The sequence below is a fragment of the Podarcis pityusensis genome, assembly GCF_964106645.2.
Source record: "Podarcis pityusensis genome assembly, chromosome: 6".
NCBI classification, from domain to species: Eukaryota; Metazoa; Chordata; class Lepidosauria; order Squamata; family Lacertidae; genus Podarcis; species Podarcis pityusensis.
In genome coordinates this window covers 60,121,419-60,139,894 of record NC_138030.1, presented here as the reverse complement: position 1 = coordinate 60,139,894, position 18,476 = coordinate 60,121,419, and the positions used below count along the sequence as shown (strand labels likewise).

Sequence of the window (18,476 nt, the reverse complement as noted above, 5' to 3'; positions counted from 1 at the left end):
TTTGTTAGAAAAGCAGTTTTGGAAGATGATGACAGAGAGCAAGGGAGCGGGGGTGGGGTGAAGATTTGGGGTGCTTAACTCTTTCCCTTCCTTTGCTGAAAGTTAGCAGCTGAAACCCTGCGGATGTGGAAAGCTGCCTGGGACGATTTAGGAAACAAGAGGCAGGGAAGGTGTTTTACTCTCTTCCCACGGCTTCCTCCCCCTCCTTTTCAATCACTGTCTCCTGTTGCTGCTTTTCTAAAAATAAAAATGGTGCTGGTCCCCTTAACTTGTTTCTTCTTCCCAGTTTAAAATCGAAAATTATTTATACTTCCTTTGCTACTAAATGGGCACTCTAACTAATTTTATTCTTGCAGTGATTAAGTGTGTATAATTTCCTAAGAAATGAGTTAAATTAACAAGGGGAAGAAGCAATCGGTAAATCATGTAAACGGTCTTTTTCTAAGTGAGGTTAAGACCATCATTAAATAAATCACAGGCCCTAAAGCATGGCCATTTTTTTCTTTTTCGTTTTTGGTATGTGGAAAATATTTTCTTCTCTTCTTCCTTACTCATTAAACCTTCTCTCTCTCTCTGCTATGTGTGTGTGGGGTGGGGTGGGTCAGCTTCATTAGTGTGCTGGCCAATCCTGGTTTGTGGCTTAAAAGGGTGCAGGTACTCTTCCTAAACTCTTAGGGAAGTTCTCCTCTGATCTCTCTCTCTCTCTCTCTCTCTCTCTCTCTCTCTCTCTCTCTCTCTCTCTCAGCTCTTCACCCCATTTCTTTCCTGCTTACCAACTTATCTTTCCATTCTTTTCCTGTCCCTAAACTAGCCACTATCATTGTTGCAAGGTTGCCTTGTGGGGCAGGTGTGACCATTGTGCAATCATAATGGTTTTGTGCTCATGATGGTATCAGGGTGATTATATGCAATCCTGTTTTCAGGGCTCCCCACCCCCCACCGCCATCTGCAAAAGCTTTGATTGTCTTCGAGTTAGTCCATGTCCTGTAACTTCCTATTGAGATCCTGTAACTTTTTAGACCACAAATGTTCTGGGCTGGGTTGTCCCTCTTTGGTGCATGAGTGCTTCAGGTGGCAGTAATGTGGTATCTTTGAGGAACCATCACAAAACAGCTGTTGTTGTTGCTTAGTCATTTAGTCGTGTCTGACTCTTCGTGACCCCATGGACCAGAGCACGCCAGGCACTCCTGTCTTCCACTGCCTCCCGCAGTTTCGTCAAACTCATGCTGGTAGCTTCGAGAACACTGTCTAACCATCTCGTCCTCTGTCGTCCCCTTCTCCTTGTGCCCTCCATCTTTCCAAACATCAGGGTCTTTTCCAGGGAGTCTTCTCTTCTCATGAGGTGGCCAAAATATTGGAGCCTCAGCTTCAGGATCTGTCCTTCCAGTGAGCACTCAGGGCTGATTTCCTTAAGAATGGATACGTTTGATCTTCTTGCAGTCCATGGGTCTCTCAAGAGTCTCCTCCAGCACCATAATTCAAAAGCATCCATTCTTGGGCGATCAGCCTTCTTTATGGTCCAGCTCTCACTTCCATACATCACTACTGGGAAAACCATAGCTTTAACTATACGGACCTTTGTTGGCAAGGTGACGTCTCTGCTTTTTAAGATGCTGTCTAAACAGCTAATAAAGCAGAATTGTTTGTAGACTGTCCACCCGAGCAGCTAGTTATGCTGCTGCACTAATGCACAAATATTGTGTCACTGGCATATTGCAGAATACACTAGCAACCACTCACCACAACCAATATGGAGGGGCCTATGGTTACTTATTGCCCTGTTCCATACAGGACTATGTCTCCCCAATCACTGAAATTAGACTTCAAAGAAGAGTTACATTGTAGTCGACATCTGAATTCATGCTGGCACTGAGTTAATCTCAACTCCTGCTTTAACTTTTGCTCTCTAACATGTGTTTGAGAAACATGTAGGCAAAGAGGCCTGGGTGAGTGACTGTTGAGGTGGAAAACAATTCAAGTCTAATTTCAGTGAGTGGGGAGAGATGGGAGGAGACCTTTGTGGGCAACAGGTGTGCCTACAGGTGGTTTCTTGGCAACTTCGGCCTTATAGGTGATCAGTAATGTAACTTGATTGAGACTGAGCTCGACCACCATCATGTCTAGATATGGCCCGCTGAGGTCAACTCTGGATCCAATGGGGAAATGGCGGCTGATATTTTATTTTGTCTGAGATACAATAGAATTCATTTTTAATCTCCCGGGAGCTTCCAAAGCAATTGGGCAAGCAAACCCCTGTATTTTAGAATACAGTGCAATTTCATTTACTTGGATATAATACTGATGGCCTACACAGATATGAAGTGTGAGTTTCTGAATGGAGCTGTGATACTGAGGAAGAGGGTGTTGAACTAGGGTTCATTCATGGGACTTTTGCCTTTGCACAAATTTGGAACGTATTAGAATTGCCTGTCTCCAGAGACAGACAGATCCAAATGCTCCTCTGATGACTCTTGGGGATTTCCCTCTCATATCTACAATAAAACCTGTGAAAACCTTGGTTGACTTTTGGAATGCAGAAATGGTGTGAGTGATGGACGCTATCCCTCTTGTGCTTAGTAGACCCAATCTACTCTCCACATCACACCTGATTTTGGCTCTTGGTATTTCAAAAGAGAGGTGTCCATACTCATATCACCCCACTTGCACTGGGAATTTCACATCTTAATGTTAGCTGGATGGGGGGCGGGGTGCAGTGGGAAAAGAAAAGGATTCTGAACACAATCTCAGCCACTCTTCTTATTGTATATTCCAAGACTCATTCCTTCTGCTGAAAACCATTCCTGAGGCTGAGCTCCACCTCTGACACAAAACAAGCCCTATCCTGATGGCCTCTTTTATTCAGATGTCCTTCTGCCTATTCAGAAAGTGAGGGTTTCATTGACATTGGATGATGTGGAAGGACACCCATGGAATTCAGACAGTTGTGAGATTTGGATAATTGAGGTTCAGATAATGGGAGACTTCATTTTGTCTACACATCTGTTCAGCGTAAAACTTACGCTCTCTCCCATTTTAAGATTAAAAAATAAATAAATTCCCAATTGCTCTCTCTTGGTAGCTTGGAAGCAAGCTGCTGCCATAATGTTGTCAGCTCTCAACCATGTAACTGGATCCAATATCCTTTCCTGAAATGGAGGTTGAGCACATGAAAGAGATTACGTGCTAAGTATTTGTAGGAGAGGACACCATCTGTATGGTCCTTCCAGTGCTCTGCATTAGATGATTTAACCAGGTACACAGGGAGGTCACTGTGGGGGTGGGGGTGGATATAGAAACATCTTTCCAGTGCCTACAAAGGGTTAAAAGGAGAGGGATTAAAATATCCTTTTATTTTTAATTTTTTATATATAAAAAAATGTGCACTCTAAATTAATTTCTGCTGGTAATCCTGATCGGGTTAAATAACTCCTCATTATTCTGCTACGCAGCTGAGGCTTCTCAAAATGTTTATCTTGTTTTGTAACTGGTACCTTCTGGCATATTCCAGTGCCAACTCTCGTAGCTCCTGCTATATTTCATTCTCACTATTTTTGGAATGGAGCTGCTGGTTCCAGGTGATTTAATAAATTGCTTTTTTTTTTTTTTTGGTGTGTTCCTTTTAACTTACCCATCTGCGCAACACATGCGTAACTTGCAATCTGTTGGCAGTTTGCAGAAAGACAAACTGTCAGAGCTGCGTGCATTTGACAACTTTGTTCCCAATTAGATTAGTGGTAATTTTAACAGATTTCAGGCCAGTCGGGAGAGTGGAGAGGGGGAGGGGAAAAAGAGAGAGAGAGAGAGAGGGAATGACACGTTATTAAAGCATCAATTTTGACAGACCTTGAGCACATAGAGCATCAGTGTAAATTATATTAAATGCTTTAATTAAAGCTATGAAAGATTTACCCTTTTAAGCAGTAAGTGATTGCACGGCAAATATAAAGGGAAAGTGGATAACAGTTTCCTAAATGGCTTATGCTGTTCGAGACAGTGCACCAGTCGCTTCCTCCACCGTAATCTATGAGTGTAATGTTGGAGGCATCGTTAATTATTCATAGCCACATCTATGTAGCAGATGTGATTAAAAACATGAAGAGTAGCAGTTGGAGACTGGAGCACTGCCTATTTCTTTTTAAAAAAAAAAAAAGCAAAAGAAAACGCCGTGGTTCAAGCTCCCTTTCAATACAAAGCTGCTTAAAAATTTCCAGAGAATATTTGGTGCTGCGGTTAGATATCTCTGGTTTCGTGTGCACGCACATGCGCACCCCATAATAAAGAAACTCTTATTGCCGCAGTACAGTGAATTCTTACTGAGGCTGTATGAGCTCCAGGGCTCACTTGAAGTTGCCCTATTCATTTCAGCATAGGTAGCAGATCTTACTTACATGTCTGTCCCTGTGATAAATGGATTGGCTCCTCTGTTGAAAGGAAGGTATCATTCCCTACACCCAAGAGCATAGACCAGGGCATATTGGGCTTGCAGCACTGAACCTTGGACTCCTCTGCATATTTGTTTGTTTAAGGTATTCATATACAGTGGTACCTCGGGTTAAGTACTTAATTCATTCCGGAGGTCTGTTCTTAACCTGAAACTGTTCTTAACCTGAAGCACCACTTTAGCTAATGAGGCCTCCCGCTGCCGCCGCACCGCCGGAGCATGATTTCTGTTCTCATCCTGAAGCAAAGTTCTTAACCTGAAGCACTATTTCTGGGTTAGCGGAGTCTGTAACCTAAAGTGTATGTAACCTGAAGCATATGTAACCCGAGGCACCACTGTACTGCGGAATTGTCAGAATTTGTTGCTTGGACTGAAGAGCAGAAGAGAAACTGGGTATCTAGATGTGTGCATCTTTGGGCACAGGGGCAAGCCGGGGCAGGACGCCCCGCAGGGCCTCTGAGGAGTCTGCCTGCCTCTTCCCACTCAACCACCCTAGAGCTGAGGGGGAGGCAGCAGGCGGACTGTTTGGGGCAGCACGGAGCCTGCGGGCGGCTAAGCCACTGCGTCACTCCCAGGAGAGACGTGTGGCTCGGGCACACTGCAGGCCCTGCAGTGAGTGCTGTCCAGCATTTTGTCACCCCCCTCAGTGGCCTGCCTCCACTGCACACCCCCTTCCTCTGCCCCTCTTTGGGCATTGGCTTTTAATCTATAGAGTGGTACCTCAGGTTACATACGCTTCAGGTTACAGACTCCGCTAACCCAGAAATATTACCTCGGGTTAAGAACTTTGCTTCAGGATGAGAACAGAAATCATGCTCCGGCGGTGCGGCGGCAGCAGGAGGCCCCATTAGCTAAAGTGGTGCTTCAGGTTAAGAACAATTTCAGGTTAAGAATGGACCTCCAGAATGAATTAAGTACTTAACCTGAGGTACCACTGTATTCCATTACCTTCTGTTTCGTTCAGTATAATAGTCACAAACATTATGTGACCGTACAAGAGCTCAGCCTATTATCAGGGGTGGGATAGGGACTCGACAGACAGACAACAGACAGACAGAAAACAAATGACCGAAAGATTCTGGGATATGGGGTATGTGCATGATGTATACGGCATACCATAGTGATGCATCGGAGCAAAGAAGGGCCAAGTAGAATTAGTTGGATATAATATGGGGGTACTGGGATGAGTGATTTATTTTGAGAGCATAATTTGGATTTCTACAGTTATAGACTACGGGTGGGGTGCAGCTCTCAAATCAATAGCCTAAGAACCAATGCACATAAAAGTGCATCAGAGCATCATGACAATGTGCCAACTTCACTCAAGGATGTTCCTTGATTTTACAAACATGGACATTTGTGCACAACAACTTTTGGTTTAGAAAAAGTTCTATTTTTATTTGTTTGTTTAAATATACTGCTTATTTATTGAAGTTGCTAAGCTGTCTTATTGTGAGAAGGTACAGTAGCCAGAAGTCTGAGCCTTCTGGTCTTTTGTAAAATAGTGAGCCCCTCATATCTCGAAGCAGGTCATGGATCTAGTCAGCCCTGCATTCTGGGTGGGGCTAATGGGTGCACTGCCATGCTTCACACACACCCTGGATTTTTTTTCCCCGGGGGGGGGGGGGTTGTCTTTTTAATTGGTGGCATGACAGACAGTGACAGCCTGCATTTTAAAAATGACAGCTTGTTTGAAGAAGAGGAACAATATAAGAATAGGACCCAGTTATTATGAAGAGTAGAGCAGGATTGGGAGTCTATTTGGCTAAAGGGTGAAAGAAAGAGATAACTTACAGTGAACTGAAAAATATGTACCCTAGATTACTAGGGATTTTTTTTCTTCAGGTAAAAGAGGACTGTAGCTACAGGTAGTCAAGCTTTTGAGCCTGGTATTCCTGTGACTCTCTCAAAAAAGTTCATTCACACCTGAAGAACAGCAAGGGCATTAATTTTCAAGCAGAAGGGTTCTAGAAATATGAATGGTTAGAGTATTCTCTATAAGCTGATGCCACATTCTGCTATGCTTTAGCATTTGATTCCTGTCATTTAATTCCTCGTGTTCATACTAAATTTTCTAGTAACTTGACCTTTACACAGCCTGCTATGTAAGTTAGCACATTCTCTGCATGGAGGAAGAGGGAGGGGGAGGGGGAGGGGGAGGGGGAGGAGAGCAGGCAGTGCAGACACACTCCTGTGGTGCTGCTCAGAAGTGGTGGAAAGGAGGTGTGGCGAGCAAAGGAGGCCCAATCATGCTCTTTTTCACTGTTGTGTTATGATTACGATTGCAATGAAAGCTATTACATATAAGAAAATTAATGTGTAGGTAACAGATCAGATGTCCATTCAAATCCCTTAGGCTGCAGTCCCAACCCTACTTACTTGGGAGAAAGCCCCATTGAATTCAATAGGTATACCTACTGAGTAGGCATGGTTAGGATTGTGCTGTTTGTTAGCCTTTTTTTTGTTTGTTTGTTTTTTGCTATAGAACCAGAGGAAACTCCAGGTTCTTCAAAGGCTCAGGTGAATATTTGTTTGCACCACACAAGAGTCAGAAGCTGTAATTGTAGAACACTACACTACACTATCAGCTCACTTTATTTTCTTACAGTAGCCCCTGGAAATGATGGTGTGTGTGTGTGTGTACTAAAGTAGCACTGATAGCAGACAACATTTCTCTTAATTAGCGCTAATGTGTGAGAAGTATCCAGAGAAGCGGCAGATAGTGACATACAGAGAAACCTGAAAGCAACTATAAGGAAATTAACCAGTGTGCCTGAAGATATGACATCTCCCAAGCTTTGTGTCCGAATAAATTCTTGGTTATTCGTTGAAAAGAACATAGTGAGAAAACTTAAATGGTGTTTCTGAAGACTAGCCAAATGAAACGTATACTGAGGGCAACAGAACAAAATGAGAATATCTACTGACAAAATGCTAAGAACCTATATTAAATCGTCGTCCTGTGGGGCACAGTTCTGTGTTTGGGTGCTGTATATAAATAATGGATAACAAGTAGCATTTAGAGTTTGACAGTAATATCCTGTCTACTCAGGGGAAAAGCTCTACTGAGGTCAATGGGGTTTACTCCCAAATAGGTGGGTATAGGATTACAGCCTTAGAAGATTCAAATCATTCCTTGCTTATTGCCAGAACAATAATTGCAACAACCCTGTTAGGTAGGTCACAGTTCCCTTCTTGCTGATGGTGAGTTGTGACTGAGAGATTGTGGTTCCCAGCTATGGCTGCCTAATGAGTTTATGGTAGAAGGAAGACTTGAACTGGGAACATCCTGAACTACAGTTCAGTGGAAAGGGGTGTGACTTGGGACCAGAGCACATGATCTGCATGCAGAACAGCTGAGGTTGGATCCTAGTCATCTCCAGGTAGAGGATCCTGTCTGAAACCCTGTAGAGCCTGTGCCAGTCAGAAAGAACTGCACTGAGGTAGACAGAATAGTGAACCTGACCCTTGGGATAATGTTGCTTCCTACATTGTGCTTCACAAACTTATTGATCAGTTTCCAAAGCTGTTTGCAGGATGCAAAAATAGAAACTATTTAATAGAACCTATTAACTCTGCAAATTCTGTAGCTTTCCTGCAGTTATATAAAGAGCAGTACAGTGGTACCTCGGGTTACATACGCTTCAGGTTACATACGCTTCAGGTTATAGACTCCACTAACCCAGAAATAGTGCTTCAGGTTAAGAACTTTGCTTCAGGATGAAAACAGAAATCTTGCTCCGGCGGCGCAGCAGCAGCAGGAGGCCCCATTAGCTAAAGTGGTGCTTCAGGTTAAGAACAGTTTCAGGTTAAGTACGGACCTCCGGAACAAATTAAGTACTTAACCTGAGGTACCACTGTATTGAAACTTATAGGCACTAAGGGATTTTTTTGGTGGTGAATCCATTGACACTGAACATTTACTGTGGTGGTGTGGAACATTCATAAATATTCGATCTGTTGCAAGAATGGAGCTCTACTCAGCAGGTTGCTTGAAACAGTCCCATGACACACACACGAGTCTTTACTTTTGTTGCCTTCCTCCTTCCATCCATAATAGCAGCATTGTTCTGCTGCCTTTTAGACACTGCTGCCAACACCAAGAGAGGCAAGTGAACTGAAGAGCTCCAAGCCACTGTGGGTTAGGCCTAACCCCACTCAAGCCTACAGGCCATGGATGAGAGACAACAGTTCTCTTAGGCCTTTGGTTTCAGTTGAGCCAAGTAAACATGCAACTTCATTCATTCATAGCTTTGCTGCCTCTCCTCCCCTGGCTTCTGACTCAATCTATTTATTTATCTAACAGATTTATATGTTGACCTTCTGTCAAGGGACCACAGGCAGTTTACAATTTTAAAATATTAAACACAAATTTCAAAATATAGAACAGCAGAGATCTCATGGGCTGACTGATTGTCCCTTCAGGAGCTGACAACATGAGCAATTTGGCTGGGCTGCTTTTACTTCCTCTTCTTTTCATTCAGTTCAAGCTTTTCAAAGTCTATTCACAGGACTGACATTGGAAGTTGGCATAACTGGGCACCTGCCAAGGTCCATTCACCAAGAATCCTCAGAGCCGCCTGACCTTCCTCTTCCCTACCACCAGTCCCCAAGACCCCTTGAACTTGCTCCTTTGTTGTTACTGCCCGTTCCCCTACCTGCTCCAAGGAGTAACTATTGGGAGGAGAAAAGGGAAGGACAAGTAACGTTTTGTCCTCCCCTTCTATGAAGTGGTACAAGTTGGCCCAGAGAGCAAAGCAAATGAACGAGCACACAGATACCTGAGTCAACTGAGAGCATCATGCCCAAGGGTGTCCTGAAACCAGGATCAGGGCACTGCCATTCAACTCTGTCTAATGCCATGTGTAACAATGGAACCATCTTTTAATAAATAAATAATCTTCCTCTCTTCTCTTTTTTTCTGAAATAGTTTTACCATCAGTAATGGTCATATGGAGAAAAAAGGCCTCCTAGAATTGAATATTGAGCACAACGACCAGATTCCGCCTACACTGCTCACAAACAAAGGACTCCATATTGTGGAGGGGAGTATAGGTTTTTTAACTTCCGATATTCTTAAGCTTACAGATGTAGACAGTCCAGTGAAAAACCTCACCTATATCATCACACAGTATCCACAATACGGACATTTATACATGGGGGAAACTGTCATCTACCCTGGCCAGTTTACACAGCTGGATGTGGATAACGCAAAAGTGTACTACAAGCACAATAGAGGAGGTGGACACATTGATAAATTCTCATTTATAGCTACGGACAAAGTCAACCATGGATTTTTGGTTAATGGACAACTGACAGATGCCTCCATAGAATTTACAATACAGGTGTGTATGGAAATTAAATATATTTCTTCTTTTTTCTAAACATGGTAAATGCACTCACATGAGGCAAGACAGTATTTTACCACCTGAGAGGGAAAAGTTGATGAATTTATCATATCAAACGTTATGGTGGGAATTGTGCCCAAACCATTGACTTGGGTCCAGAATATATCTTCTATCCATAAACATAATAAGAGTCTTCTGGATCAGGCCATCGACTCTTCTTCAGCATCTGTTCTCACAGTGGCCAACAAAATAAATGCCAATAGTAAGTCCAAAAGAAGGACCTGAGCATCTGGGAGGTGTTCAAAGGCATACAGCCTCCAACAGTGGAGATAGAAACTAGCCATTGTTCATGGAAGGTTTGAGAGTCAACAAAAGCTCCCACTGGAGGAAGAGGGAGAGAGCCAATTTTTGCAAATATTTTTTTACTCTAGCAGACACAAGCATTGCCTCCCACACTGTTATGTAGGGTCCCCTAACCCTCCAGAACAAATTTTCAGGGGCGCAGGAAAGGAGAAATCAGCTATTGTCACCTCCCTTTTCTTCCTCCAGCTGGAGTGTCCTGTGATTCGAGTTCATCTCATGGGAAGTCTCAATCTGAGCCATTCTATTCTAACTGTGCCTGTAGCTAGGAGGGCATGACCTTGGATGGAAATGGCCATGTAAGCTCAACAGTGTGAGCCAAAGTACAAAGGAGAAAGGGTTCATAATAATCACACAGAATGGGGGAAGGGGGAGCAGGTTTGGTTTCCTCTTCCTCATAAGATATGTGCCAAAATTCCATCTCCCGTGCAGCTGTTAAAGGTATAGGAGCTGTCTTTTGTGTCTGGTTAATCAAACCACAAATAACCTTTTGGGAGTATTACTGTTATAATCATCAGAATCCAGATCTGTGGGGTGGTCAGAGATGGACAGGAACATTCAAAACAAGCCTCTAAACTGGTTGCATGATTTTGTCCCAAGACCCACTGATTTCCATGGATTAAACATCTAAGTGTTGCTGTTTACCTGTGAAATTTAGCTCTGTGCCTTTAAACCTGCTGCTTGACATTGGGTACACATTTAACTGCTTATTCAAGACTGAGAAGCTTAACATGTCTGGTAAATCAGCCTCAGTGGCCACCAGAGAGAGACACCTGGCAAAAGTTCAGAAATCAGTGTTTCGGAAAGATTGGTTTGACCAGCTCTCATGTGAGAACATGTTCCTGACCAAATGCAGTGAAATAGTGAAATTCTAAATGACATTTAACTGATCCCTTGCTGCTCTTAACTATCGTCAAACCCTCCAAAACCTCACAGGGTGATCAGGTTCAGTCTATTTAGGTCTTTGCTTTTTGTGGCTTGCTGTTCCTGTTTTAAGGGTGCATTTTTGAGTAACCCAGTTTTGTCATGGTTTATTGAACAGTCTTGGGAGACACTTGCATTTTAAAATATGCTTTTATATGTTAAAACGTGGAGTGGGGGAGGTTTCCTCTTTACTGTGAACAGCTGCAATGTGTACACCCCGATCCTGTGCTTTTTCTTTTATTACTTTGTAGTAAACACCACTGAGTTCAATGGAACTTACTCCAAAGTAAGTGTGTAGCCTTCAAGTTATAGGTTACCTTATAAATTCAAAACCTACCTTAATCTCTTATTGTTATAACTCATGGTGCAGTTTTAGGGAGACTTGCAGGTTTCGGAACACAAGGAGTTAATGGGAAGTAGCTCCTAAATCGCATGTTTCTTAAATCTCATGGCCTAGTTTACTAATCAGTTGTCATAAGATGTCAGATAGGGAACCATCACTTAAGGACTGCAGAATGCAGTCAGTCAAGCAACTAATTGGTTGGACAGTGGCATGAAGGTGTATCTCCCAGAGGATGGCGAATTATCAGAACAGGTGAAAAAAGTTTGGATAGATGAGCATCTCAGTGGTGTAAAACTCAACACTTGGCCGAATTACAATGATGTCAACAGGGAAAGTAGGGTTGTTCCTTCTTTGGGGACCACACATCACCACAGTGGACTGAAATGCCGTCATTCCCCTTCTCTGGTCTAATTTCAGGTTGAAACTGCCAGTCAGCTGAATGCTTGAAGGAGCATGACCCAAGCTGTAGGGGGATGGCATACTTGGATGTTTTTTTTAAAGCTGAAAAAGCTTGTGCTTTCTATTCCATGTCCCTTTTGCAACTTATCCCAGCCCTTGCATCCTTTTCCCCAGTCAACAAATCTAGCGATCCATCTTAATTCAGCCTCTGGCTGTAACCCACTTCCCTTTTTCTGGTTTTCCCCAAAACATCACCACCAGGAGTTACAGTACTGTGCCCTGTGAAATCTTTCCGTAATTTCTCCTGCTTTCCAGCCATTCCCAAACATAGAGCCTATTAATCCCTCCTTTTCTCTTTTAGCACCTGTCCACCATTTTTAAGATGCTGTTCCTTCTTTTCAGAATAACCACATCAAATCTATACAATCTGTACTTAATTTTTGCATTTTATCACTAGATGATTTATTTTGCCAATGCATCAGAATCCACATGCCCTTTGAAGCCATTCCCCAGTGTCCTGGTACATAAATAATAGCTCATTTGAAACCCCAGAATTCTTACAGCTATTAAAAATAAAAGTGGGAAATGGAGGGAGTACTGGGAACCTACTGCTGTGTGGTATGTCATGCTGGTTTTTGTGTTTTTCCAACTGTAGTAATACTACTACTAATAATAATATATTTATTTATACCCTGCCCATCTTATTGGGTTTCCCCAGCCACTCTGGGCGGTTTCCAACAAAATATTAAAATACTGTAATGCATCAAACATTACAAGCTTCCCTAAACAGGGCTGCCTTCAGATGTCTTCTAAAAGTCTGGTAGTTGTTGTTCTCTTTGACATCTGGTGGGAGGGCGTTCCACAGGGCGGGTGCCACTACTGAGAAGGCCCTCTGCCTGGTTCCCTGTAACTTGGCTTCTCGCAGTGAGGGAACCGCCAGAAGGCCCTTGGCGCTGGACCTCAGTGTCCAGGCAGAACGATGGAAGTGGAGATGCTCCGTCAGGTATACTGGACCAAGCCCGTTTAGGGCTTTAGAGGTCAGCATCAACACTTGGAATTGTGCTTGGAAACATAGCAGACAATGTATTGTAGCAGACAATGGCAAGGGTGTCTGTATTTTCATGCAACTAACTTAATTATTAAGTGGAGCAAAATGCAATTTCACGTTTCATGTGTAATATTCAAGTTGAATATATTGTATAGATCAGGAGGTGGGAATCCTCTGGCTCTCCAGATATTCTCCCTAGGCCATTGGCCATGGCTTTAGAATTAACAAACAATACAAGTTCTCCTTTTCACCTTAATTTTATTCCAAATGTGTTCTCTTAACAGGTAGAATGTCAAGATAAAATGGTTCCAAAACTCATTGTAAAGGCAAGCCCAACCACTATACAAAACCTGAAAGACGGGAGGTTTGCAGTACCGATCACTGTTCACAACTTGAAAGTCACAGATGCCAATAGCAGAGATGAGGAACTCGTCTTCAGTGTTCGGAGACATCCTTTCTTTGGACATCTTGAAAATTCTGGAACAGGTATTTTATTTCTTTAAACTCTGATTTAGGGGCTGGACCTATGAAGGTGAACAAAAAGGTCAGGACAGCGTTCTGGGATTAGGCCACAACTTTGTTTCCAGATGTAGGTTGATTTTGGCTTAGGCCAGCATAGGCAAACTTGGTCCTCCAGGTGTTTTGGGACTACAATTCCCATCATCTCTGACCACTGGTCCTGTTAGCTGGGGATGATGGGAGTTGTAGTCTCAAAACAGCTGGAGGGCCGGGTTTGCCTATGCCCCGCTTAGGCATTGGGTGTATATCCCTCTCAGCCCTGTAGTGGAAGGCTGACACGTGACAGGGTCAAGCCTAGGTTCAAAGGGTCCTCAGCAAGACTCAGGTCTACATGGATGGTGCTCCCAAGCTGCTGAAGGAAGCTCTTTGGCCCATTTGCCACATGTCTTGGCTTTGGGATAGAGACCTCCAACTAGACCCCTCTAATAGGGTGCCATATTATCACACAGTTCTGTGGGGGAGGTGATGTACCACATCACACCCACCCGCCTGATGTTAGACTTAAAGGATTCCACCCAATGCCTTATCTGCTACCCAAGAGAGCCACTTGCTCCTCACACTGTTACATAGATCAATTCTAGTAGGAGAACGAAATAGTAAACTATGCCAATTCTTTCACGACCCAGGGCTATTTCTTGACTACAGTGGTACCTCAGGTTAAGAACTTATTTCGTGCTGGAGGTCCGTTCTTAACCTGAAACTGTTCTTAACCTGAAGCACCACTTTAGCTAATGGGGCCTCCCGCTGCCACCGCGCCACTGCTGCGCAATTTCTGTTCTCATCCTGAAGTGGTACCTCAGGTTAAGATCTTACTTCGTTCTGGAGGTCCGTTCTTAACCTGAAGCTGTTCTTAACCTGAAGCACCACTTTAGCTAATGGGGCCTCCAGCTGCTGCCGCACCGCCGCTGCGCAATTTCTGTTCTCATCCTGAAGCAAAGTTATTAACCCGAGGTACTATTTCTGGGTTAGCGGAGTCTGTAACCTGAAGCGTCTGTAGCCCGAGGTACCACTGTACTTGTTTTGTGTGCTTCTCTTTTCATTTGTGCACATGGAGAGCGGATTCTGTGACTCTTTCATTATGAGCACAAATCACCAGTATTAATGCCATAGATGTGGAAAGGACCACATGATGTATGGATTGCATGCTTGCCCTTCATGTGTTTTAATCATGTGCATAATCAGCCTTTGCAGAGGCGGAAAGGTTGCACATATTAAAATAAGCAAAATTGTTACCATGTCAAGGATATGGGGGGACTTGTAGCCCTCCACATATTGTTGGACTCCAAATCCAGTCAGCATAGTTAGTGATGATAAGAGCTGTAATCCCAACACCTTCTGAAGGGTCATAGATTGTCCATCTCCCTCTTCAGTCGCATCTGTTTCCTGCCAGTTCTGGTAAGGCAGGTTCAGGCACAACGAGAGTTTAAAGAAAGAAAGAAATTATCTCACTCTATTTCTCTTCTGTACTGGATTAGTAAAGATTTGTGTGCACTCTTTACATGTGTTCAGGCTTTATTATGTGAGGAAAAATGGTTTGAATTGGCAATTTTACGGACCTCACCTGTGAAATTCAACCTATTATTGTTGTATAAAAACATAATTCACATATGAATTAGAGGGCCATTTACATTTAAGTTAAATGCATAAGAGTCTATTTTGTTTCCAACAAGCATGGCAATTATGTGACTCACTGGTTATCTAATAAAGTAATTAACATTTGCCAGCCTCTGAAGCCTCTGAAACACTGTCTTAAAACATTTGTTTGAAAAGTTGCCTTGTCTCAGCTGTCATTTTTAACATGATGGAAATAATTATCTGGAATAAGGTTAGACAGCTTTAAAATAATTTGAGTTTCAAAGGGTTTGGAGCTATAACTGAATATCGTAATGTGAAGGCAAAAATTAAAGTTACTGTTGAACATCCTGTATAGAAAAATATATATTTACTTTATGCTGTTGCACACACTCTCTCTTTCACTCTACAACAGGCCGTCTTCTGCAAAACTCTTTTACACAACATGACTTAAACCAGCATAATATTCGGTACATCTTAAATCCTACCACTGAGGTAACTTCAGATACCTTTGAATTTGAAGCTTCAGACAGAGCAGGCAACACTATAGCTCCAGAAATGTAAGTATGAATATGCTTAATAAGAAAATGTTTACTTACTTACTTACTTACTTACTCCTTTTATATCCCATCTTTCCTACAAGCAGCTCATGTGGTGTACTCTGTTCTTTCCCCTGCCCCACAAGCTATGAAAAGATGGACACTTCATAGCTTGCATGGAAAAATGGTTCAAGGTACATACAACTCTGAATATTAGCATTGTACTAAAAGGAACTGGTCTGCTCCATTGAGAAGGTTTAGTGCCTTTGGTTTGTGGTCCCCCCATAGGATTCAGATCATATTTCAATATAAATCTAGGGAAGTTATGTGAAAAGCATTATAAAGTGTTTTGTGCCCTTTTGTTCCTTATACCAGCAAGAGGCTAGACTGTAATAAAGTGCTGCTCATATTTATTTTATCTGGGCTGGTGTGTTTGTGCGGCATGGAGTAGTGTGAGGAACTACAGATATGAAGTGACAACAAAGTTCACCAATCCTATATGTAGTAGAGCTGGTGAAGGAAAGAACTGCAAGAAAGAAAGAAAGAAAGAAAGAAAGAAAGAAAGAAAGAAAGAAAGAAAGACCACCCAGCCTGTTTCCCATTCCCCCGTCATTTCGGGTACTTCCAGGCAGGGGCTTAATGTCGTAAATGCATAATTTGAATACTGGAAACAGGGCATTGGCAGAGTCCCTCCCTCCTACTCAAATATGGGATTTTCCATGGAAAAGCTAAATCTGGATTAAGTGGTTGGAGAGGAAATACAGCCTGGCATATCAGGTCTCAACAATGGAATGAGGGGTACCTGTCTTAAATACCCAGAACTGGGTCTGAGAATCCTAGCTATAGCAAGGAATAGCAGAGTGGGAAAGTGGAACGAGTTTGAGCTTCCTCCACCTGCTCATATGATACTATTTGCTTACAATGCTCTGCTGGAGGCTGTGCTAGGTGGGAGCATATGCAAGTCTCCTTGACAATCATACCTCTTATTAGGGGGAGCATAATGTGTGAGCTGTCTCTATCAGAATGTCTAGATGAATTAATTTTAATTAATTGCAACTTTCGGATGTATTTTTTTGCTGCAGTGCAGATGTAGCACAATAAGTGCTACAGTTCAGGACAGGCCTTTTTTTTTTTGTCTACAGTGGTACCTCGGGTTAAGTACTTAATTCGTTCCGGAGGTCCGTTCTTAACCTGAAACTGTTCTTACTCTGAAGCACCAGTTTAGCTAATGGGGCCTCCTGCTCCTGCCGCGCCATCAGAGCACAATTTCTATTCTCATCCTGAAGCAAAGTTCTTAACCTGGGGTATTATTTCTGGGTTAGCGGAGTCTGTAACCTGAAGTGTATGTAACCTGAAGCGTCTGTAACCCGAGGTACCACTGTAATCAGTTGGTAAGGAGTGGTCAGCAGAGGATATGTAGTCTGTGTCACAGCGGTTCTCCCTGCAGTGAGGGCAAAACAATCTTTACCAGGGACATTTCAAAAACTCACAATTCTGCAGTACAATATGCAACCAGGAGCCTAAGAAAATACTGCCTGGGCCTGCCCTTTATCCCAGTCTCCTCCCATTTGCAACCCAATACATTTTAACTTCTCTGTTGCTCAAAAAATCATTGCTGCAGAACAATGATTTTAAATCCTTGCAAGGTACAGTTTTACTGCTTCTAAAGCAACTCAGAAATGACTATGAAGCTGTATATCATGTGGACAGAACACACTTTGCATTATGAAATGAAGCCTGGAAGCCAAACTTTTCAGGCTGTTTGTTGCTTGCCTCTGTTGTTATTTATTAAAGTCTCAAAGAATAAGTAAACCATTACCATGGCGTCTTAAATCTGCACTTGTTCATATATCAGTGGGTGAATATATGATGGGAAGAAATTCAGAGAGAGGAATGCATAAATACTGAAAATAAATAAAGAGCTCCTCAGCCCTAGGAGGAAGGAAATAGTTCACGCACCTAAAAAGATGTTTTAGGTCCTTAAAATATAATCCCACTTCTTATATCCCCAATGGATCACTCTGCTCTGCAGGAGAAGGCTTTCTTCATATACCAACATGTCAAGAACTCTGTCTTTAGTGTGGCCATCTCTGTTGTCTTTTCGGCAGCTATTGAAGACCTTCCTATTCCCACCAGGCTTTTGAGCAGAGATTTTTTTATTATTATTAAAAAAACTCAGTCTATATCTGAAATTGATTTGATGGTTTTTTATAGGTGAAATTGTTTTATTATTTAAATATTTACAGGTCACACTTTTCCTAAAATATATAGCAAGGCAGCATACAACATGCAAAATTACAGCAACATTGAGAAAATGTCAATAAAAGTTTGTTGAGGGGGCGGGGAGGAAGGAATACATATTTCAAAGGCCTATCTGGATCACACTTCAGTATGTTTTTGTTGGTGATGATGTTTTTATGATAATCCTATGATGTTTCATTCATTCATGAATGGGAGTGAAATGAAATGAATGACATGCACCATTTCGGCAGAATCACACTGGAAACAGAGCAGCACCGGCTTTTTCTCCTGAGACATTGGAACTGATCTGCAGTCTCAGGGGGGGCAGGGACTTTCAAGCTGCTGCCAAGGGGTGACATCATGTGGGACTTTGTTTTCGAACAGTACTTCAGAGCCCAAAAGTAAAGTTGTTTGCCTTATTTTAATTAATGTTTGTTATAAGAGGAATACTGTATTTTTCCGTGTATAAGACTAGGTTTCCCCCGGAAAAAAGAATGTCAAAAATTTGGGGGTGTCTTATACACAAATACATCTCTCCCCATTTTCTTAAATTGGAATCCCCCCAAATAGGGGGAGTCTTATACATGGGGGCATCTTATAGATGGAAAAATACGGTATGTTGTATGTTAACAGGGTGGAATGAGCTGCTGAGAATCATGCTCCACAGCAAAGGTTAAGGAATCAGGGGGAAGGGTGTAAGATGAAGCAAAATTTATAAACAGCTTTGAGGATCCAATGAGTA

General features: G+C 42.5%; 1 protein-coding gene across 3 annotated transcripts in view; it reads left to right on the top strand.

The window, feature by feature from the left end:
• LOC308480348 (FRAS1-related extracellular matrix protein 1-like) overlaps positions 1-18,476 on the top strand; it is a 107,976-nt gene that overhangs the window by 67,917 nt on the left and 21,583 nt on the right. For all 3 annotated transcript variants that reach the window (XM_081011710.1, XM_081011709.1, XM_081011711.1), the window contains exons 25-27: positions 9,372-9,786; positions 13,148-13,349; positions 15,370-15,514. In XM_081011710.1, coding sequence (XP_080867836.1) covers positions 9,372-9,786; positions 13,148-13,349; positions 15,370-15,514 — 762 coding nt within the window. The remainder of the gene's footprint in view (positions 1-9,371; positions 9,787-13,147; positions 13,350-15,369; positions 15,515-18,476) is intronic.